The sequence below is a fragment of the Lathamus discolor genome, chromosome 2 (assembly GCF_037157495.1).
Source record: "Lathamus discolor isolate bLatDis1 chromosome 2, bLatDis1.hap1, whole genome shotgun sequence".
NCBI classification, from domain to species: domain Eukaryota; kingdom Metazoa; phylum Chordata; class Aves; order Psittaciformes; family Psittacidae; genus Lathamus; species Lathamus discolor.
The window spans coordinates 905642-929505 of NC_088885.1; the positions used below are offsets into that span (position 1 = coordinate 905642).

Here is a 23864-nt window from a genome sequence, read left to right on the forward strand (position 1 = left end):
CATGGAGCAGCATCCCAGTAATTCAATGGGAATCCTTCACATCGATAAGTCAATTTGGAGTCTATCAAACCAGGCCCAAATTCTCGCTTCATGTGAGAATTAACGGAGCCATCGCTGAGTGTGTGCAGTACTTCATGCAGTACCTGCAACCACTAGATGCTATGTGGATATAAATAACAATAATAATAGCCTGGCTACTGGGGAAAAAGGCTGGATAAAAACATGCTCCCCCCAGTAACTCAGTTTTATCCTCTAGGAGAACCTGGGTCCCGTAGGTAAAACCTCAAAAGATCAGTATCTTAAAATGAAGGTTAACTCAGACTGTCCTCATTCCTACTACAAACTCACTCTCTTTTCAATCATACATATCATCTTCCTCTGGATTTAGTGGCAGAGAAAGAATTCACATCTGGCTGCAGCGTAAGAGGCAGTACCCTCTAATGAAATGAACAGAAGTCTCGCTGCACACCAAATATCATCTGAAGTGCTAACCAGTTATCCTAGCCTGTAATGGGTCTTAATTCTGCTGGCTAAAAATGGAAATTAAGTAGTTAGCCAAAAAGGACAGAGGGAAGGCGGCTGTCTTGGGCTGCAGAAATATCACTGCTTTAATTACTTATGATGCGTGCAAGATTATAAACTTTTTAACACTTTAGCACTTAGCGGTAGAAAAGCACTTCCAGATCTGGCCATTAGCAACTCTTGCTTGCTTTTTTAATTTAGCAGATATTTAGACGTGATTTATTTCTCATCAGGAGCTGGGCGCACACGCAGCAATGTAGATCGGCTGCTTAATTAAAGGTTAAAAAAAGCTCTAAATCTTTTATAGTTGCACATGATTTTCTTTCGAACCAAGTTTCCAGACATTGACTTTGCTGCCTCACCTCAATAACAGGTTTCCTTGACAGCCTGAAGGATGTTTTCTCTGGAAGAAATTCATTGGCATTATAATGCCTACCGGCCATTAGAAACTAGACTCTGCCATTAATAAAACGCCTGTCTCTTTTAGCGATAGCTTGTCCCATCTGCTATTAATTTCTGAAGAGATAAGAGAAAACCATAACCATTTTGCTCAGCAGCAGTACTCTGCAAACTAACGCATCAGGAAGTACTTCTGTCCATGTAGTGTGTAATAATAAAAAATAGCATGTAATAATAAAATGACATTTCCAATAAGCTCAGGGGGAAAAAAATCACATTCTGATAATAAAATCAGAGCTAGAGAAACTCCTTCCCTGGATGTGAAGCCTCCGGCAGTCTGAGCAGACTATTTAACTTAATCCACTTCTGCCGCACACGTTTGAAAGGCTCTATAATTAGAATTACACCTAGGGAAGTCAAGAAGTGTCTGAGTAGTGAAAGCTGCCTCTCTTGAGCTTCTGATCTGTAGATATATTTGTCTGAGTAAAACTCCGTTACACGGGATCTCTGGTACCTGGCACATCCCCCTTTGCCATCCTGTGCTCACATTCCTGGGTGCTGGAGATCTTTTTTGCCCTCCAGCCAGATCGCTGCTCCCCAGCCATAAATTAAACATACGCCCTGGAGCACCGGGGCCCGCAGAAGTGGCCTTGGACACAAAGAGCTCTCAGCCAGCCAGGCTGCGGTCACCCTGCTTGCTCCTGGGGGAGCAGGAGCCGGAGCCAGAGCCGGAGCCTCGCTTGGTGAAGCAACAAACCTCTGCCTCAGGTATCTGTCTGCACCAAAAGACCCTGAATAAACAAAGCTGTCTATCACATTCCTGGTTGTATAACCTTCTAACATGGAGGTTTTCCCAAAGCACAGTCTTTGCTTCTTCCCTTTAAAGATGATCATAGGCTTCAATGCATCTCTTAAAGCCTACGGATGAGGAGTCCCCAGAACCTGTCTACAAAAGAGGATACCGCTATTCCCTGTGCAGATGGTGTTGATCTGGTGTAAAAACACCTCTTTCCAAATTCATCTCACCCAGTTCCAGTTCAACCTGGAACAAGACATTCCAGTTTGAAATAAGAGCATTCACATGGGCAGCTAATGAGAAATCAGGTTTTCTCCTCTGAGATGGGCACATGCATGTGGGCATTCTAGGTGCAGGCAGACCACGGATATGCAAAGTTACAGCACGGGAATGTTTTCTTTTTCACTATATATTCCTTTCCTAATACTTCCCAATATCCATTTTGCCTGCTTTCACTGCTTCTCAGCACTGAGCTGACACTTTCAAAGAGCACCCCTTTATAACCTCAAGATTTCATTCCAGCATGGACATTCTCAGCTCAAGTAACATAACTGTATAATGCAAAGTTAGGATAGCTATTTTCCCGTACACCGCCAGAGGATTCATTGCTTTGAAAGGTAATTTAGAAAGGGATCTGAGTGTAAAAGTCTTTTAACTCAGACTTTGCTTCCTATTCCATTCACAGTGCTAAAGTACTTCACAGAGATCCTGAAGTGATGGAATATAATTACAGGTATCCATACTCAAGTATGTTGGCATACACAGGAGCTGTTCCCCCTAACTTTGCCAAGTGTCATAAAACATATTGGAAATGCTAAATCTTGGTACACTATTACAAAACCTGCTATTGGGCATAAAACTATGTAGAGTATCCTCCCTAAAGACATGTTTGAAATATTAATATAGCAGTATTTTGAGTGCACTGGAGCTCTGTAACAAACCCAGCGAATCCTGGAACATCAGTTATCATTTCTGTTGCTCATGCAATAGCAGCGAGCCACTTCAGACCCCTAACTTCAGAGCTCCATTCATTGTTCGTTCTATAAGACACCCAATGAGGAGTCTGATACAGTTAAGCCAGTACAGAAAATTCAGTTTGCATCTAGGGGAAAACTCTGGTATCCATACCTGCCAGCCAAATGGATCCCTTGTGTTTCCTATGTTACATTTTAAAGAGCCCTATTTAACAAAATCTACAGCCCCAGGCATTTCCAATGGAAATGCTTCCCACATTAATATAGGGAAAAGAAAATGAGGGCCATTTTTTTCTTTATAGGGAAAAGAAAATGAGTATGAGGGCCATTGACATATTTTTCTTTTCTGAATCAGGAAAGGGTATTAAAAGTTAACTGAACGGTGGCAGAGGAAGTCACTGTAACTGGATAACTTCATCCCTGTAGCACAGGTTTGACCATTTGAAGATTCTGAATGCACAAAACTTGTCTCAGATACACAGCTCCTAAAATCCACTGCAAGGGATTGCCTTGAACAGAAGAAATTCTGCATAGGGCTAACAGGAACAAAAGTGGGAAGCACACACACTGTGGCAGTCAGCAGCCAAAAAGACAACCAATACTTATACTAAAGGCAGGCATCAGTAAAGTACAGCATACAAGACTACCCATGTCTACAAATGCACATATGAATATACATGGTTGTGTATTTAGACACACATACATGTACGTATGCTGGTATGCTAAGCACACCTTCTTATTGTGATCAATACAGATATATATGCATTTTACAGCCATAAACGTGCAGCAAGACTTGGGGTGATTTAGAAAATGAATTTTTCAGCATCAGTTGCTGAAGAATATGAATAGCTGTAGAAAATATTCCTATTTTAATAGTTGCTTTAGCATCTCTACAGTGCTACTGATGTGCCTGTGGTTTTTCTACTCAAAGTATAATCATAGGAAAGAATGCCATGGTAAAATTTGGCATTTATTACAGATCATCAGGTCAAATTTTGCTGCTGAGTAAACTGAGCAATGTTGGTGAACTGAAGAGAGATGCTGCAGCTTAGCAGCTAGCTGCTATAATCAAAGTCCATTCCCAGCCTTTCAGAGTAAACCACATTGTGGTGCTACAGTGATATTGGGCATGACCTTTTTGGAGAACTCACTGAGCTGTAAATTATACGTTCTGTCATGGTGCCTCCCCAGACAATACGTGCACAGCCACTTTGTCTGAGTGCAGTTATTAAAAGCCTCCAAGTCCATTTTGCATGTTCCATTGTGGGAAGCTATTGGGAATTCCAAACGCTACTGGTCCTGCTGTGTCTCTGCAGGGCATGTTTCACCCCTGCACTCACGCACAGCCGGATGGAGGCAAACTGTTGAGGACATCAGCTATCACAGGAATCAACACAGGTAGAGGCTGGTGGTTTACGCTGCTGGGAAGCTCTGAAACATCCGTTCTTCAATGTAATCAGAACTGAAAATATGCTTCAAAACCGTGCATCATCATACGCCAGGAATTATGTGCTCATGGGTGAACGGGAGAGGTGACCCACAAAGGTTGCTGAGAATGGCATTCTATCGAGCACAAAGCTGAGGAAATCTGCTTCCCCAGGTGCTGACCCACAGGATCTACCCTTGTGTGGGGAGGCGGGAAGGAAGATGGAAAATGCCATGGTCTGGCTTTGTGGAGTGCTCCTTGTCTACCCACCTCATCCCAAAGAGGGCAGCCAAAGGTAATCACCTGAAGAGCAGGGCAGCCTGCTGCCGGAGGGAGCACCAATACCTGCGGCTGGAGGGAGCTGTCTGCAAATGGCTCTTGTGATCACAGCCCAGAACCCCTGAAAAGCCAGCCTGGAAGAAGTCATCTCCACAAAACTCTGCCCTAGCAGTTGATCTATGGCATCTCCGCCAAACCAGAGCACCCTTTGCCCACTGAATTAAGGACCTTCACTATGAGACACTGGCACAGGGTGCCCAGAGAAGCTGTGGCTGCCCCATCCCTGGCAGTGCTCAAGGCCAGGTTGGACACAGGGGCTTGGAGCAAGCTGCTCCAGTGGAAGGGGTCCCTGCCCGGGGCAGGGGTTGGAACTGGGTGAGCTTTAAGGTCCCTTTAACGCAAACCAGTCTGGGATTCTATCTAAGCTGCTCTGAAAGGACTGGGTAGACACGGAGCTGTTAAGATCTCTAATGAGGTCTTTTATATCCATCTCAGGAACGGATGGCAGCGCTCACTACCACCACTACTATGAATTTTTCTTCCGAAACTGAATGTCCCCCCTGCTATTCATTTCTGTTATTTCTTGTCATGGTTTTTATAAACCTGGAGAATGGATCACCCCTTCACGCTTTCAAGGACAGATAACATCTTTTCTCAAGTTTATCTTCTCTAGACTAATTAACTCTAATTTATTCAGACTGTCTTTGTAGCTTATGTTTGTTTGTCTCTGAAACCTCCTGTCACTGTGCATCATTCTTGATACAAAGCCCCAAAAGGGAAGGCAGAAATTCCTCTGAGGCTCTGTCAATGCTGAGAAAGGTAGTGGGTTACTTCAGGCCTTGCAAGCTAACTTCTGTTCACACATCTTGGCGTGCACAGCGTGTGCATTCTTCATGACAGCATGCCATCATGGTGCCACTAGAAGCCCAAATGATCTTCCCTAGGGATGCTACCCAGCCGCTCCTCACCTGCTGTATGTGCCATTGACTATTTCTGCTGCAGTGCCTTCAACATACGCGTACTGAAATGACCTTTTTCGAGGGTAAATGCTCCGAGTTGTCAAGATTGTTTTGAATTTAATCCTGCCCTCCATCGTACTTGCAAACCTTTTCAGCTTTGTATGAGCTGCTCACTTCATAGCACACTATTTCATTATCCCGGCTAATGAAAATATTGAGTGATATTCAAAACACAGGTCCAATAAAGATCTCATTTTGTACATCCTTCTGCTTAGCGAGTGAGCCACTTGTAATTACCCTCTGAACAAGGCCACCCACCCGTTTTGTCCTGCCCTGTAGAAGCTTAATCAATGTCACAAGTCTCTCAGCCATTACATTAGTGCTGAGGTGGTGCCAAAAGCCCTACTAAAGCCCAGCTGTAACATCTACTGCTTCTTCTGTGGCTGCATGCCATTATCCCATCAGCAAAGAAAACTACCGTGATCTGACACTGCTTCTCCTTGATAAATCCAGTGAGGATCTTATTCATATTTACTTCTGAAAGATGCTTTTATAAAGCTTTTATAACTATTGCAGGGTTTTTATAGGAATTGATATTTAACTGGTTGATCTCGAATTCCTCAAATTTCCTTTCTTTACCATGCTGAAGAGAGGTGAACACAGCTGTTCCCTCCTGTCTTTCAGTGTCTCTCCTGCTTTCTGCACCATCCAGGGCAGCTTCTGCCTTTCCTGAGGTTGCTTCAGATAGTTTTGGATGAAGTCTCTTTTGCTAGGGAGCAGGACATTTTGAAAAGACCCTTTCAGGGTTCTCTTGTACTTCAGGGTGATGGGAGGTAAGGAATAAAACCTTTAAAAATTAATCAGAAATAGCAGAAAAAAACTACTACTAAAAAGAGCATGATCTTAGCTCCAATGAAACATCATCACCAGTGTCAACAGTTGCCAGTTTTACTGCACTGTCTTTGGGTACCTTAACATTAACTTCAGTAAAACCTTGTTTGCCCTGTAAAACAGGCAGTATTTTCCTCAACTGATGCACAACACACTTGCACAACACACCCCTGCCTGACTGATGCACAGCTCATTCCTGAGCAGTGATTGTCAGCTCCTGGCCACCTCCCTCCAGTTTCTGTACTGAGCCATCGTATGGAATAGCCCTTTGTCTAGTTTGGGCCAGGTGTCCTGGCTCTGCTCCTTCCTGGCTTCTTGTGTCCCTCCTCACTGGCAGAGCACGAGACTGAACAGTCCTTGATCAGGGTCAGTGCTACTGAGCAACAACTAAACCATCGGTGTGTTATCAGTGCTGCTGTCAGACTAAAGCCAAAACACAGCCCTGCACCAGCTGCTGGGAAGAAAGCTCAATTCCAGCCAAAACCAGGACAATGGCAAAAGTCAAAGACCCGAGGCTCTGAAGGGCTCATTCATACTTCATTTTTGAGAGAAAAATGCACAGCTTTTTGTTCTCAGGATGCTGCACTGGAACAGTCAGGCTGCACCTAGCAGAGGGGTTTCTAGGTCTCATCCTGAATAAATCCCTTCAGCCGTACTGCCAGTCAGTACCAAACCCAGAGACAAGAACCAGACTGAGCATTCAGCTCCCAAGCCAGTGCGCAGAGCAAAAACTCCCCATCCTTACCTGAGGAAAAGCATCTCCATGGGTCTTTGCATATAGGAACACGTACCAAAGCCCTTTTGTCTACCTCAAGGAAAAAGCAGAATGTATCACAAGCAAAGAGGCCCAGAGGAAGGTCTGCAAAATGGGGGGAGGGGGGGATTTTTCCAGCCGGGGGGGCAGGAAGCACTGATGGAGAAAGGAGACTACCAGATGTTGGGAAAATTCTTCTAGAAAGACCAGGTACTGTCTAAGAGCAGGTTGGAGATGGTTAGGAACTGCTCAGGTATACTACAGCCAGAAAAATTATCATCAGGTCCTTTCCCCCTCTTTCCCCTGATCTAAAAGGCAGTCGGTATAAGTCCCATTTTAGGTGGGGACACTTTCCAAATGCTTTCCAAGTCCATTCTTAAAAGGCTTTCTCTGAAAGAAGCTGTCGACTTTCCCAAGAACATGCAGCCAAAATGATGTGATTTTTTCTACAGCTCCTGAGGCTGATGGAAATTTCTGTCTAAACGTTTCCCAACACAATGAACGTGGCTGTAAAAACGTCACCTTCTCTCGTAGACAAGCAACAATCTGCAAGCAGAAATGTTTTGGCCAGCCTCCCCTGTGCGTCGTTTGAATCGTTCAGCGTGCTGTGGCAGCTCCCCAGGTGCGCACCCTCCTCTCCTCCAGCCCTATTCCCTATATAGGCATATAGGTTCCTACCCAAAATACATTTGTCAGACGTGCTAAGGACAGGGGAGTCCCTTGAGGCATCAGTTCCTTTCCCAGTATGTCCAGAGTCTACTGGGGCAGATGGTGCCTACCCAGGGTGCGCCGCTAGCAAGGGTAACACAAGAAACAAGCAACCAAGTCATACCGCATTCAGGCTGCATTTCACATCCCTGTCATATGATTCCTACCTATTTCTTCAAGAAGTGTGATACTTTCCATGGAAAAGCTTAATGAGAAACATTGTATTGATTTTGCTATTGAAGGAGCAACCATTTTCTGACTGACCTGAGCCAGCAACAGAGCAATCTTGGCCATGCAGGTGGTACACACAGAGGAGTGCTCAGAAGTGACTGTTCAATGTGCAGCCACCTCATTTCCCTCAGAAAAAGAGAAGCAAATCACTTTGAAAGATGCGACACCTGAGCACACATTTAACTTGCATGGAAAAACCCACTGCTTCAAGAAAAGCTCGTGTATATTTGGCAGCAGTCATTTCGCCTGTTAAAAACGCTGTCTCAATCTGTAAGGCCAAGAAGACCCAGAGGAAGCTCTCATGGCTCTCTCCCAGTGCCTTCCCAGATGGCAGACTGAGCTAGCAGGGGCTGGGGTCAAGCTGTTGAAAGGAAATCACAATCTTCCTCCTACAGAGAAAGCTGATCGTGGCTTAATTTCTTCTCCTAAGGGGCTGGTCACCACATCAGTGCTTTCACTTTCCTGCTCGTGAAAAGGAAGAGACACAGATAGCTTGTCAGTGTTTTCAGGAGTCAGTCAGGAGAGCAGCCCATCACTGAACGTAAGAGGGAGGTGAACTTGCTTGAACAAGCCCAGAGGAGGCCATGGAGATGCTGCGAGGGCTGGAGCAGCTCTGCTCTGGAGCCAGGCTGAGAGAGCTGGGCTGGGGCAGCCTGGACAAGAGAAGGCTCCTGAAGGGGAGACCTGAGAGCAGCTCCAGTGCCTAAAGGGGCTGCAGGGAACCTGGAGAGGGGCTTGGGACAAGGGCCTGTAGGGACAGGCCAAGGGGAATGGCTTGAACCTGCCCGAGGGGAGACTGAGCTGAGCTCTTAGGCAGAAGCTCTTCCCTGTGAGGGTGCTGAGGCGCTGGCACAGGGTGCCCAGAGAAGCTGTGGCTGCCCCATCCCTGGCAGTGCTCAAGGCCAGGTTGGACACAGGGGCTTGGAGCAAGCTGCTCCAGTGGAAGGGGTCCCTGCCCGGGGCAGGGGTTGGGACTGGGTGAGCTTTAAGCTCCCTTCAACCCAAACCAGGCTGGGATCCTACGATAGCCCAGAGGTGGCTGCCTGGGCCAGCAGACAGCAGCCTGCATGCTTGTCATCAGCCCCCCCTTCCAGGCCCAGCCCATGTGGTTTCAATGCTCTGCCCACATTGTTTTTAGCTTGCAGTTTACAGAGGTGTGAACAGCCTGCTTCGGTCCTGAGTCAAGCTCATGTGAATGCTTTTAGCTTGCAGAGAGAGCAACTGGGGATGGAGGCAGGGTTTTGGTTTCTCCTCACTGAACAGATATGCCAGGGAGATGCTTGGTGGTCCCAGCAATGGGACCCACAATCTGGTGGGATTTGGTACAAGGATGGAGGAAATCAGAAGAGCGAGGAGCTCTGGGGAATGGGAGGAGTGGATAAAGAGCTCAGTGCTACTTGGTGATCTATAGGTGATGCTGAAACAGTTTCCTCCACTTCTGCCCTATACATGATACTGGCCATCCCACCCATACTTGCTGTTAGAAATACATAATCCTATGTGAGCACAGGCCCCTGTGCCTGTTTTGATATCCTGATTCAGATCTTCACATTCATAAACCGGATAAGCTGCTTAAATCTGAATCTCTGCCAGCTTTGCCCAGCAGTTACACCCCTGCCATCACTCAGCTCCTCTCTGGGTCTGCATGCGGCACGCTAAGTAGAACCAGGCCCTGGTTTGTCCGAAGATCCAGTATCACACTCTTAAACAGCAAAGTGCCCTAAAAAATCACAGCTTATTTTATGCATGGCAACTGCAATGCAATGGGCTGCTGCTTTGGGAATGTGGAGCCTTGCTGGATCAATAGGATAGGAAGGGCAGCCAACACTCACGCCCAGTGTTCAAAACACACCAGTGTAAAATCGCACGGGCTGGGGTTCCAGCTGCCTCCCCTGCGCCATCCAAACAGCTGCCAAAGACGTTACCATCAGAACCCACCACTTCCCCCTCGCTCTGGCAGCTGCTCGGTCACTGGCTGCTGGCCCGAACGAGGCCAGGCCCTGACAATCATTTCTGCGTTTCGCTACTCGCCCTCATTTTGTGGCCGGCGGCTGAACCCTGCAAGGGCTGCACAAGCCTCATCGCCCCAGCTTCACTCTGCGTTCGGTTCACCCTGCCTCGCCGGTGCCAGCATCTGCAGGGGCGCTGGGAACGGTGCAGGAGTGAGGCGAAAGCAGGGATTTATCGAGTTTAGGGTGGTTGTTTCCAGCTGCCGTCCTTGAGCCACAGTGAAAATAATCTGGGGCTGAGAGAAACTGTATCGCCTTCTGAAAGATGGAGAACCATGACGGAAACATGGAGAGCCATGACGGAAACATGGAGAACAATGACGGGAACATGGAGAATCATGACAGAAATATGGAGAAACAAGGTTTCTATTTACAGCATGGAAGTGCTCTGGAAAGCTAAAAGAAGACTAAATAATACTTTTGATCTTAATGCATAAGGCATACCTATTGTTAATACTTGCTTACTGTCGTGGTTAAAACCCAGCCACACAGCTCGTCCACTCACTCCCCCCCTTTCCCTCCCTCTACTCCCGGAGGGACGGAGAGGAGAATCGAAAAGAATGCAACTCCCACGGGTTGAGATACAAACAGTTTAGTAACTAAGGTATAACACAAATCACTACTGCTACCACCAATAACAATAATGACAAAGGAAATAACAAGGGAAGAGAATACAACACCTCAACACCAGCCGACCGATAACTCGCCCAACCCCACCCCACCGAGCACCGACCAGTACCTCGTCCAACCCTGCAGTCCCTAGCCCCTCCGGGTAACTCCCCGTTACATCCTGGCCATGATGTGCTGTGGTATGGATACCTCTTTGGTCAGTTTGGGTCAGGTGTCCTGTCTCTGCTTCCTCCCGGCCTCCCCTCCTCCCTGGCAGAGCATGAGGCTCACAAAGTCCTTGGCCAGACCAAACATTTGTGTTATCAGCTCTGCTCCCAGGCCGAAAGTCAAAACACAGCGCTGCACCAGCTACTAAGAAGGAGAAAAATAACTGCTACTGCTGAACCCAGGACACTTACATACAAAATATAAGCTACCACATCTCTCTAGCTATACACAATCTAACTCCAAGGGCATTTCTGGTGTAGAGATACGAACAGTTCACGTTGACTTCAGTATTACTGGGGAATCACTTCACTAGCAGAGGTTATAGGACACCTCCAGCTATAGCTATGCTGGAAATCACCACAGCCACTGCAGTCACACGAGAAGGGGGTGGCCAAAACACTTGTTTTGTTTGCAGGCACATGCACTCAAGAGGAGGAAAGGAGATATGAGGAAACAGCCCTTGCAACTCGGCTATCCAGACACAACCATCCAGACCACAAAGCCTCCTGGCCTAGGTATGGACCAACTGTGCTTAAGGAGTTTCCCAGGCAATGAAATCAACGAGGAGACCTTGGGTGAGCCTCAGAGAACATGGTCTAACCCTAACCCTTCCTGCAACTAACCAAGCTGCATCGCAAACACTAACAAACACCAGGACCCCACAATGCCTTCTTTCCAGGTCCCAGCACTATAGACCTTACAGCCAGCTTTGCAAGAGGCCATTCCCCACAGAGCAAAGCCATGAACTTTGGGAAGCAGCCACGCACAAACAAAATCATAAAATAACTCCAGACTTCACGTGGCCTTGCAAAATCTTCGCCAAAGACTACGAGCATTGTGCAGTACAGCTGTTGACATAGATAAAGGAGTGATTTATGATGTGCACCGCAGCTCTCAGCTCACCAGTGGAGTAACGAATGAACTAGTCCACCAGGCAAACAAAACCTGAATACATACCAATGCAGGTGTGTCCTTTGTACAGCCCGGAGGGGAGCGAAGAGGGTGGTGGGTCATTTCCACGGAGGAGAGGGGAGGAAGAGGCAGCCTTCAGCAGAAGCAGGAGCCAGAGGATGCCGAATAAATTAAGGGATGTTTGCCTAGACCCCCTCATCCTAAGGAAGGAAAAAGGAAGAAATCAGGTGGGAAAGGGTACGTGTATTCCCTAATGGCTCAGGGAGCATCCTGCATCCTTGTCTCATCAGGTGAATGGAGATGTGCATGCCCATGCAGCTACAGGTAACACAGGGACTGCTTCCCAGGTGGGGACACACATGACTGCTCTCTCATGGGGTGCATGGAGGTTCCCATGCTCGCACATCGCAGGGTGCTCAACCAGCCCATGCCCTTCGCACACCCCTCAGCCCCTCTCGGGTCATTCGGGGTGGCTGTGCAGGCACCCACCACAACCCAGCGAGTCCCATAGACCTGTGCACCCCATGACCAGGCTGTGAGGATGCCCCCGGGCTGCTCTGTGCTCACCTCCCTCCTCCCCATTGCCCCATTTACATCTCTTCCCAACCTGCTGGCCTGGGGGGACCACGAGGGTTGCAGGAAGAGCCGTGCTCAGCGCTCCCGTGCCTCCCGCGGTAGCAGCGGATGACTGACGACCTTAACCCACTGCGGTTTCCAGAGCATAAATAACGCGAGACACTCCCCCAGCAACTCGTGCTGCAAAGGGAAAAGAGAACCAGCTCCAGGAGCCCTCCTCCCCGCCGCCGTCCCGCCTCTGCCCTCCTCCGCAGGCAGAGAGAAACATCCATCTCCGGCTGCTGCTGCGAGCTCCCCGGCAGCGCTTCCGCTGGGGAGGACCAGGCGTGAAAGCTAAAAGAGGCCGCTGGGGACTGAGCCACGGCGGGGGAAGGGACCCGGGGCTCATCGCATGCGTTTGCTGCCTGCGAGGCGTGCAAATCCGGGAGCTTTCCCGGCTCCGGCAGGCACAACCACCAAAGGTTTCCCTCTCCATGTTCCCCCCGCCCCGACAAGGCAGGACCCAGTCGTTCCCCAGCCTGAAGCAAAAGCAGAGTGAAACGTGTTTAAGTGACATCGCGTCAGAGGGGGAACAATCTGCACTGCGTAGGCAAGGATGGGTGTAAGGGTACGATGTGGGACTGAGGTGGAGGGACAAAGCTATGTCCCACCTCTGCCTCTGCCTTTTTGTATACCCTGCGCAAGTCTTTTACCTCCCCCAGCGAGCCGTGGCTGCTCTCCTTTCAGCTCCTTGCCTAGCAGGCTGTAGACATGGGTTGCAATGAGGAAGCTGCCTCATCCCCCATCCCTAAATGCTTCCCAGGCATAAATAAAGGAGACTCGTAAAGGGTATTAAAAAGGCAAATAGAGGGAATGTACTAAAAACAGTGATTCCCTGCCAAATCTTCAGACATGCCTGCTATCAACATGACCACTCGGGGATCAGGTGAGCTTTAGTATTTAAGGCAGTTTCTGCGAACCACTTCTTTGGGAGCCTGACCTGTGGCGTTTTAAAGGACAGTCCTGGAACATTTGCCCAACTTTGGTAAGCAGGATTTGCCTAGCAATAATGATAACATAATCCAGTGGATTTGGGGTGAAAAAGCACCCCAATCTGTTAAAGCTTCAATGTGAAAACAAACCACTGCAGATTTCCATTCTCTAAACCAAGCTATTGGCTTTCAAATGCATGTTTTTCTTCTAAAAAAGAAAAAGAAGAAAAAAAGACCCCTAGCCCAGAATAGAGGTAATAGCTGTTGCCTGAATTTTGCAGCCCTGTTCCTGCTTATCATCCTCCCTATAGCTAGCGATGCTGGGTTCCTTTTCTGTTAATAGCAGATAAACAAAAATCATAGTGCAAAGTACCTTACCCATCTGGCAATCCTACTGAAATCTGCAGGATGTTTTTCTTAACGCTGTAAAAACTTGCTATAAAAAGACTGTGCTACAGTGACTGCAGCTCCAGTAAACCCCTTTTTAACACACATATCACTTGGTTCCCAATGACATTTTGAAGTCCTTTAAAACTCTGCATATTGGCTCATGGGTGCTTGCTGCAAAAGCTAATAATAGTCAAGCAAAAAATCTTCCTAGCAGAGAGGTCTTTGGAATGGTTTCCACTTCATATCTATAGCAAAATACAAATCTAAACAATGACACTTACGAAGTATATAGATAGATCCTAAGCTGCTCCCAGGCATGTAAACCTGCAGAGCATCCAGCTCGAGCCTGTAATCGGCTCTGTTATTTTCTTTCATTTCAGGCCTAGGAAAGAGTGGTGAAATAACCCAGGATCGTGTATAATGCGGAGCTATACCTTCTGCATTAGCCAAGCTCTTAAACCAGTTGAAGAAAACCCCCAAAGCTTTTAAAATACGCAGTCTGGTCAGACAAATGCAGCATTTGCATGTGTAGATACAGAGGCCAGCTGGGAAGGTGACACTCCCCCCTCCCAGTGTTAAATCTTTCTCCTTCCCACTCAAATCAGATAGCAAGCCTTTTGCCAAGTAGATTTTACATTATTTCCAAGTCCCTACGACAGTAAGACCTAAAGCCATTTTGGTACTCAGTGGAGTACATGATGTTGTTGCTTACTATTAGCAAGTACACGAATTATGTTAATGGGAGGCAAAACCACATTAGACTGGTCCCAAGGGAAGGGATTCGATCATCAATGCTTCCATCAGGCTTGTGTACAACATCTAAGCCAGACCTGGGACAAGGGTGACTCTGGGGGTGCTACTTACCTAGGAATCAGGAGTGTGGCAGCAGTCAGCATTCTGTCTCTCTCTGGGTGCCCATGTGTCCCTTCTGAAGAGGGGGTGAGGACCGTGTAGAGCCAGAGGTATGGAGAGGACACCACCTCTTGCAGCTGGGAAGCCCTCCGTGGCCTGGCCATGACGCAGCTCTGCAGACACACAGGTCAGTTGTACGCTGCCAGAGAGAAGACAAGGGGGCAACTGAATTTGGGCTGGTGATAATAAATACATAAATAAGATAACACACGGCCCGTGACGTGCCCCACTCGGTAACTCCCAACCCGAACTCTTCGGCTGCACCTTCAAACCTCTCTCAGTTTAGGCAGAGCTGATAGAAACTGGCACATGTGTGTGGCTGCCAAAACCCCAAGGCAAAGCAGAAGAAGCCGAGCAGAATTAACCTGAATTTCCATGTAGGCAGAGGAGACAGCGGCAGGGCAACTAGTGATGAAACACAGCCCCCATGGCTCATCCCAAGAGGAGGAGTTTGGTTGCTGAGGTTTAAAGGACTTATAACACTCCTCCATTTCTTGTGCTTCCATATTAGCTCCGGACACCTAATGTACACTGGGCTTGGGCAGTGGTGACAAATACACCAGGGGACAGGTCAGGTTTCAGCCTCTACCTTTGCTGCCCCTGATAGAGATGCAATGGAACCAAGCTGGGATTTCTGATTTTCTGAATAAAGGTTTAAAACACAATTTAAGAGTCACCATTTTCCAAAGGGGACACTTCCATGTGACTGCCACTAAAAGTACAAAGTGAGATGTGAGGATGGAGTTCTCAACACTGCTTTCAGTCCGTAAAGACCTGTTTATGTGTATAGCAAATACATTGAAAAAAACACCAAAAAGAAGGCAGAAAATACTCACATGAAGCCCCAGAACAGGATGCATAAACATCAATATGTCATCTGTCAGGATTAGGGACCACTTGGTTGAAAAAGGGAGACACTCTCTTGAAATGTGGGATAGTCATTTTATGAAAGGAGATCAGCTGTCAGTGTGTATTTATCTACCCTATTCTGTCCACTGCACACTGTTCATTTATTTATTTATTGCTATTGGGTTTGATTTCTGTTACATATGTATTTTTAGGATAGATGTTGCTTTTTTCTTTGTCACATTCATGCACGCATTTTTATGATGATTAAATGTTATCTTGGAAGACATTCTCTCCCTTTCCCCCTCTCTCGTCTTTGACGTGTTGTTCAGTTCTTAGGGGAACAGTCATAAGCCTTGTATTTCTGTGTCTGGAGAGATAAAACCTGCAGGAAGAAGCCTTTAGATCAAAGATCCTCTCGGTCCCTTTTCTTCCCTTCATTTTCAAAGCGTTGTCCTTTGTGCCCTTTGACTCTGATGTTCCCACTGGCTCGTGGCATTGGTTATTTTTCATTACCGCTCTCTGAATTTCTCTGACTGTCATAATCATCTCTGCGGTTGGTGCATTTTCACTGGCATGGATGAACATTTCCAAAGCCCCATGTGGATTTGCTACTGCACCACAGCCAACTGAGTCATTCCCTCTGCCCCAGTTTCCTTATCAGTTGCTGCTTGCAGTTCAAGTTCTGCATCTATTTCAGACTCGCCACCTCATTGTCATTCAAAGCTGCACGGAAAGCGTTTTGAACCAGTATTTTCCTACATTCGTATCTGAAAATTTGTTCCAGGCTATTGCCCAGCTGTAACTGAGATGATTGTCCTTCATTCTGCCACCTTTAATGAAATTAACTGCTCCAGCTTGCAAGAGCTGTTGATATCTGTGCTCTTGGAAACGTAAATCACTGACACAACTCACTTTAGTTTTAGGTATGACAAACAACTCTTAGGGCTTTCTATTTGAACCCACAGAAAATACAGGTGGATCACCTTGCATGCCTATGCATGGCAGGTTGTGCACCTCTGGGAAGACAAGAGGTCTGGTTGTTACGGTTGGCAAAGGTAGGTGGCTTTGGATATTCTACTAAAGATGGCTTTCTGCAAAGCAGAGATCAGGTAAACTGCATCCTCTCTACTGACCATATGGAGCCAGAGAGTGATTTATATGGCTTAGTGGTGGACTTGGCAAGGGTGGGTTAATGGTTGGATTTGATGATCTTAAAGGTCTTTCCAACCTGAATGATTCTAGGATTATTGGCAATGCAGTACATTTCCTTAGTTGACTGGGTTTAGTGCAGAAAACCAAACCTGACTGCTGTGTTCATACAACCTGCAGATCAGAAGTAACCTGACCAACACAGACTGCAGTTTGTCTGAGCACAGTTGTGGGCCTTTTCAGTTCTAAAGGAGACCTAATTCTCACTGTTACCTAGACAAAAGAAACAACTCCGGCAATTCAGGAGCAAGAGGGTGTGGTGAAAGGGCTAATTAGAAAGGCTTAGTTAGAAGCCCTTAGATAGCAGTCACTCAGAGCCAGCTGTAAATACAAGTTAGGAAGCCTGGGAAGGACTTTGCGATCCCCTGCAGTTTGGGTACTCATTTAAATCTCAAAGAAGTAAGAGCCAAGCGTTACCAACTCACAACTCAGCGTGATGGTGTTTTTCTCCCATTATTGCCTTGCCATAAATAGCTAGTAGCCTGCCAGGCAAGCCAAAATCCGGTCTGCTGCATCGATCCCTGCAGAGCTATTGCTATTGCATTGGGTTTGTCAGAAATATAACCCCCTGTTAGGTTCCTGGTTTAGTGCTGATTGAAGCTGAGTTGGAGGGGGGAAAGTTTGCCCCAGATGCCGTCAGGTTCTAAGTGTTTACAAGGGGAGCAGCACGACATCAAAGGGGGAGAAGAATAAATGTTTGATTATGTTTGTTCCAATTTGATCTTTCCTCCTGTAATGCAAATAAAAGAAATGCAGCTCGACAGCCTCTTGATCTCAACACAGGACATGTGCCAATAAAAGATAATTATTCCCAGTGTCTGGGGTCGGGAACAGTGGTAAATGTCACTGGCGGCATTTTTAGCACATACTAAAGTTCACAAGATTATTTAAACATCTTGTTTGGGGCTCTTACTTGAGACTTCTGTGCTCAGAAACAGGTCCTGTATGACATATGTATTGTTGATGGCACTTCACCCTTCAATCACAGGGCGGGGGTTTTTCCTTCTTTCCAAAGAGACGTTTCACTGATTTGCTCCCATAATAAAAGACCTGCAGGTGAGCTGGACAGTTTCCATCAGCAAAATGACCCTGCAGAGATAGCATCCATCATCCACAGATGAATATGCAGAGGCAGCGCAAGCTGGTATTTCAGATATTAATTACGCAAGTGGCTGGTCAGCCAGCCATGTACAGTTCTCATGTTCTGTGGGAAGTCAGGCTGTATGAAGGTACGCAAAGCACTTGGAGGACTCTACATCCACTAAATCACACAAGCTGAGATTGAGGTTACAGTCAGTAAAGATTGCACTGACCTCACTGATAATCTGGTTTTACACAGACAAGCCAAACGTGGGCATGAGGTCAGCCCTTGACACTTCATCTTTCAGATCTACCACTAAAAATTCATGGAGGGCTTATTTGCACTTGTCTGCCTCTTCACTTGCAGCAGATTTTATGCTGATGTCTGGCACTGGCGGCTTAGCCTTGCATATATATGAGAAGATGACATGGGCAGCTGGTTTTAATTCCCACTGTTCATAGCCACCTCACTGTAAAGGAGAAACATGCCTCTTAAAACCTTTCTTCCTTCTTTCTGCTTCCTTACCCTGGCTGAGCATCCCCCAGATTTATCTCTTCCCAGCTTCAGACTCAGAGCTATTTTTTTCCTGGCTCATTCCAGAAATTACGGTATTAGGGAAAACACTCAGTTAAACACAACAGCGCTTGTTCAGGCTCCTTCCTGAGGGATGTGGTAATGTGAGCGACTGGGGCTTGATGCAAATCAGATGAGTTAATGCATCCCAAAGGGGAACTGAACCTAGAGAAAGCAGGCATGACTCCTGCCTTCACAACAAGAAATGGCCCCATGAGAATCAATACCAGGGGCACAAGGACCATCGGAGTGCAAGAGGGGGAGAACGCAGGCACTGCATCACGCGTATTCCTCACTCAAGCTGTGCCCTGAACACAGAATATTCCCACCTGGTCTCCAGTCCCTCTGCACACGTTGGAGTCATTAAATCATCCATCAAGGCACCATCCATTGTGCGCGGTGGGATGCCTGCCTGCCTGCCTGCCTCCCTTGCTCATTATTGGCCTTCTGCAGTCCTTTTCAGCCAATTCAATGAAATATAAATAGCATTTCAGATAAACGCTCACTCTCTTAGAATACCTTTCTGACGTCTTTCTGCTCTCGCTCTGGGTGCATAAAAAAGAGCTGTAATATCTGTCAATGAATTACTGAATCCTTTTTGAACCCTGATATATGCTCAGTACAAGGTTTCTTAAGTACAAGGGGTACAGGCATATGCATTAGCAAAGTCAAGCCAACTACATTGTTCAGACAGAATGAGCAGGCAATCTTCTGCCTTGCAAATCAATTCGTCTGCCACCATAAAGTGCTCCAAGCTTGCTGATGCTGGACCCACCTCCTTTTGCTGCAAAGATATGTCTGCAGCCACCGAAAAGTGAAACAAGAAGTATGGTTCTGGCTTTCCTGACCTTTTCCCTTTCAATAAGCTGCTGCACACCACAGCAGGGATTCTCTTCTCTTTGCCCACGTCATACAGGGTGAATGCTATACTTACTGTAGACAGAGGAAGAGGATTCCAGAATGTTAACTAGGGTTTTGCTGAAGCGTGACACAGAAGTAGCATCTTCCTCATCTTCCTGGCTTAGAAAACAAATTAACACTGAAGTATTTGTGGATTCTGTCTCCTGTTTACTTGTTCACCACCATTCATCATTTAGACTCAGCAATTATGTATATTTAAAGGAACTGACATAAACTAACAACAAAGCTTGAGGGTGTTAAATAACCTCCAGTAAATCTCCTTCACCTCGTTGCAGTCATTTCTCAAAATGAAAATATCTGAGCAAACACCTTGGTCTAACACTACCCGGAGGATAAAGTGGGGACTGAGCGAGTTTCACCCTCCAAACTTCACCCCTGGAGGAAAAGGGACCCTCTCTGTCACTTCTGGAAGGATAAGTGGAAATGCGTTTTGAGGACCAAAGCAGCTCTCTGTCTCACAGGAAGGTGGCCCATGGACAGCCCAGCGGCACATCTGTCACTCCTCACCAAATTCACACCACACAAAGCCAAGGAAGAAAACAGGTATGTTCTGAGGATCTCCGGGCCCTGAATTAAACGCAAGCCAGCAGCCACTTCTAGCAGTGATCAGACACCAAGAGATGTTCCCCAAGAAGCAGAAATGATAATAACTATCTAGCTGGGCATGCCCAAATCTGTTCCACACATATCAAAATATCTCTACTGGGTGCAGTTCTTCCTGTGCAGCAGTGATGCTGCGGATCTCCCACAGGAAGCCTGAATAATCTTGCCTCAGAGTGATACACAGTGATAGTGGTGTTGCTGTAAGTCCAGATAAAACACAATGCGAAAGACAGTGAATCTCATTTCACATCAGCAGCTGGCCAGGCAATAGACTAACATTTCTTTGGGCTGGAGAAGGAATGGGGAGCAGCATATAGGCATGGCCCATCAGTGTGCGTGTGCTTAGCGCCAGGATGGGTAAGCCTGGGAGCCCTGGCCACAGTAAACACAGCAATGCAGCTGGACATCTAGGTCTTACAAGTGTTTTCCTTCCATCCTTTCCATCCTCTGTAGCCAAATTCTGCCTTGAGAGTCTTATAGAAACCAAATCTCCTGCCTGAAAGCTCTGATGTGGAAACCAGGAAAGTTGGGTAAGAAACTTCAGTGATCCCATGTTGCAAGTTCCTGGGTACTTAGAGATGAGGAAGTGAGAAGAGGCAGGAAGGATACAGAGGTCATGTTCCTGTTGGCAAGTGCTTAGCTCTGACCTTCTGAGAATCAAATCCCAATGAAACCCTTCAAGATGAGCAGCCAAACCCCAGAAGCATTGCTGTGGTGAAAGCTGTCCACAGAGATTAGCAGCTCTTGGATGCCAAATAGGTAAAGGAAAGTTGCCTAATTGACTTCAGGATATACAAAGAAACTGGTGCCATTTCCAGCCCTTCAGGACTAGAGAACACTTGCCCTAGATGTGTTTGGTGTATCGTCCTATTTTAGGCAATAATTTGTGATGCAAAATTCATAATTCATGTATCTACACCATCCCTTTGCTTTAATCCTACATCCATCATTTTCTTTTGATGATGAGCAAAAATAACTACAGTCACTGCAGATGAAGGTAAGCTCTAACTTTAATCTGAAACTTCCTGCCTATATTTTCCACGTGAGTGCTTGTGTTTTCAGAGAGGTGACCCAATCCTGCCACTGCTGAGAATGCCAGCTGCTCCATGGGCTTCCAAGCCCCACTTTGCCTGTGCAGAGCATGGAGGACAGCATCCTTGGTGCTCCTCTGCACCCCTGAAGATGATCCACCTCACTAAAGGGCTCCCCTAGCACAGTGAGCTTGTTTTCTGCAGAGGATGCTAAACATTTCTACTCATGATGCAGGAAGGAGGATGCTCTGGACCACAGCATCAGGACAGGTTCAGGAGACAAAGTCAGAGGTGTTATTCCCTTGTCCTAGAGATGCAGGCTGTATGGTGTATCATCTCCTACACACTGGTAAGCTGTGTGCAGGCACTCTGAATATGGCTTTCACCCCAACCTGTGCACCTGGGGAGCAAGCAAACCATAGGGAAGTGCACTAATATTCCAGAGAAGCTTACCTGATGATGGGAGATTACAGTGAAAATGAATCATTCCCTTCTTCTACTCAAGATAAAGCAGAACACACTGTGAATACAGGTTGTCTGAAGCAGCGGAGTGCATTTGCAATAGAAAGGATAGCCAAAAGGATTTCCAGCTGTATCCCCCTAATAAAAACTGGCAAATTTTACAATACTGAATTGCTGCAATGCCCCATCCCAAGACCTCAGTGACTAAAATTCAGCCCGCTAATTGCCACTGCTTATAAAGCAAATATCATAGAACCCCAGGCTGGTTTGGGTTGGAAGGGACCTTAAAGCTCCTCCAGCTCCAACCCCTGCCCTGGGCAGGGACACCTTCTACTAGAGTAGGTTGCTCCAAGCCCCTGTGTCCAACCTGGCCCTGAGCACTGCCAGGGATGGGGCATCCAGTATGTTTCATCTGATATGTTACAGGTTCTTTCCATTCTCACCTTCTCTTCGGACTTTGCTCCCCTTGGCACAGTGTGGTCACTCACACAGGGAACATTCGGCCCTCAGGGCATGACTGGGGTATGCTCAGCCTTTGGGTGGTGCTGACTGCCTCTCCACACCAACCATCCCAGGGGGCCATGTTCAGAGCCTCCCTTTGCATCATAGCTTTCTCCTAAGGCATTTCTGAAAGAGAAGAGTCCCTTCAACAGCAGCCACATTTGCCCTCATGGTTCGTTTTCCCTGTACAAAGGTAGCTAAGGCTTTTATCGGTTCTTAAAGCCACTCGCTTCTTTTGGGGGCACTTGGGACACACCAGAGGGCAATAATGCACATAAATATGTGTTCTCAGCAGTTTTAGACATGGGCAGTGAAACAGGCAGAATTACTGCCTGGGTTTGCTGTAGGAAGAGTCCACAGGTATGCATGGGTTGCATATACTGGATGGGTATAACCTAGGAGAAGAGACTCCTCTGGAAAGACATTTCTTCTGTCATTTACAGGGAAAGGGAGGAAAAAAAAGGAAGAAAATCCTTTTCCCCCTTGACTAAAGAGAACAATGTTATCTGTTAGTTTATCCATCTGCAATAGTGAGTTCATAGGGGGTTTGGCACATCTGCGATGCAAGGGGAAGGAAAGAGTCAATACATATTCAAAAGGACTATTAGTCTTGAAATGCTTTATTGTGCATTTCAAGGAGCAAGCCTTCAATTTGAGGGGCTTGACAGGATTGGTCTATCTCTATTTTAAAATGTACTTTTGGTGCTGTTAAGTAATTGCCGTTTTCATAGCTCTCTACATCCACCTGTCTCACACACTAGATAGACAAATACACAGAAATGTGTTTGTTTACTTCATGGGCTTGTGTTTAATTCAGAACATACCTGGTTTCTTCCTTGGCACTGTCCTGAGGGATGCAAGGGGCACTTTTCCATCCATCCCAGAGCACAGTGGTCATGGCAGAGGTGTGTGGCTCTGGGTCAGGGCACCGGGAAACGTGGGACCAGCTCCTCCAGCAAATGTCTTTGCCAGGGCTTGCTGGGCTTGCTTGTGAGCTGCCAGGGCAGGATGGAAGAGGCAGGATGTGGCCAGGAGGGAAGCTGTGCGCGCAGGGATGGAGGGGCTCTGCCTGGACTTGGGCCCATCCCCGCCAGCAGCAGAGAGGTTAAGCAGCAGAACAAGCCCCGGAGCTGCAATCTCAGCAGGGCACGGGCTCATTGTCACCATTCATTTTAAAATATTGCCCAATTGTTTGGGTATTTTCTTTCTTTGGTGATTCAGCCACGAGTGGGAAAGGTGCCGTCACCCGTTGAATGGCCTATCCATCACCACTGCTGGTCAGGGAAGGCAGCGACTGTCAAACCTCTGCTGCTGGCCTCACCTGTGTTTGCAGTGCTTGGCCCCTCAGCTTCAGTGTTAGAAGCAAGCTGGTCACTGCAGCAGGTCTGGGGACAGGGCATCCTCAAGCAGCAAAATCCTCTGCTCCTCCTGACATCGCTTTGTCCCATCTTCTTCTATACCATGCTGTTGCCCATGGACAAAACCATGATGCAGCTATCCTTAGAAGGGCTATGTATTACCTGCACTGGGGAAAACCCAGCAGATGTTCCTCCAATACCATTGTTGCTCACGTTGCAGCATAAGATCCATCAGACGCAGTAACGCCCCTCTGCTGGGGATTCGGGAAGCTGTGCGCCTCTCCAGTCAGCTCACGCCCTGTACGATCAGACCCTAGGCTGCACATAAATCAGTTACAGGTGCCTGAATTAAGAGAATTAATTAGTTAGACCTTCCCATCCCCTGGAGGCTCAGACCACAATGAAGCAGGGAGGATACAAGCCAACATCAAACACTATTAATCCTATGTTTGTCCCAAGTGTGACAGACTGCTGGGAGCTATTCTTCGTGCTCATACCAGGGGGAATTGCCAGGCCCTTATTCTCTCTGTTTGCAGGGAACGGTTCATGCAAGACATCAAATTTCCTGGTGCCATCACTATATCCCAGGACCCTCCTCATGACTTATTCATTGCTTGTCACTCCGGTCTTGCACACCTGCTTTATCATCCTCACATCCACCTGTCTTTCAGAGATGAATATTTATCATCTTCCTTGCAACAGTAGAATCAGACCCTCTGTTACTTCACTA

General features: G+C 47.0%; 1 protein-coding gene across 1 annotated transcript in view; it reads right to left on the reverse strand.

Annotated features, from left to right (window-relative positions):
* AOAH (acyloxyacyl hydrolase) overlaps positions 1-19274 on the reverse strand; it is an 87622-nt gene extending 68348 nt beyond the window's left edge. The window contains exons 1-4 of the mRNA XM_065665364.1: positions 19193-19274; positions 17518-17693; positions 14499-14685; positions 11743-11897 (exon numbers count right to left, since the gene is read on the reverse strand). Of these exons, the coding sequence (XP_065521436.1) occupies positions 11743-11897; positions 14499-14650 (307 nt within the window). The 5' untranslated portion in view covers positions 14651-14685; positions 17518-17693; positions 19193-19274. The remainder of the gene's footprint in view (positions 1-11742; positions 11898-14498; positions 14686-17517; positions 17694-19192) is intronic.
* Between the last annotated feature and the right edge of the window lie 4590 nt (positions 19275-23864).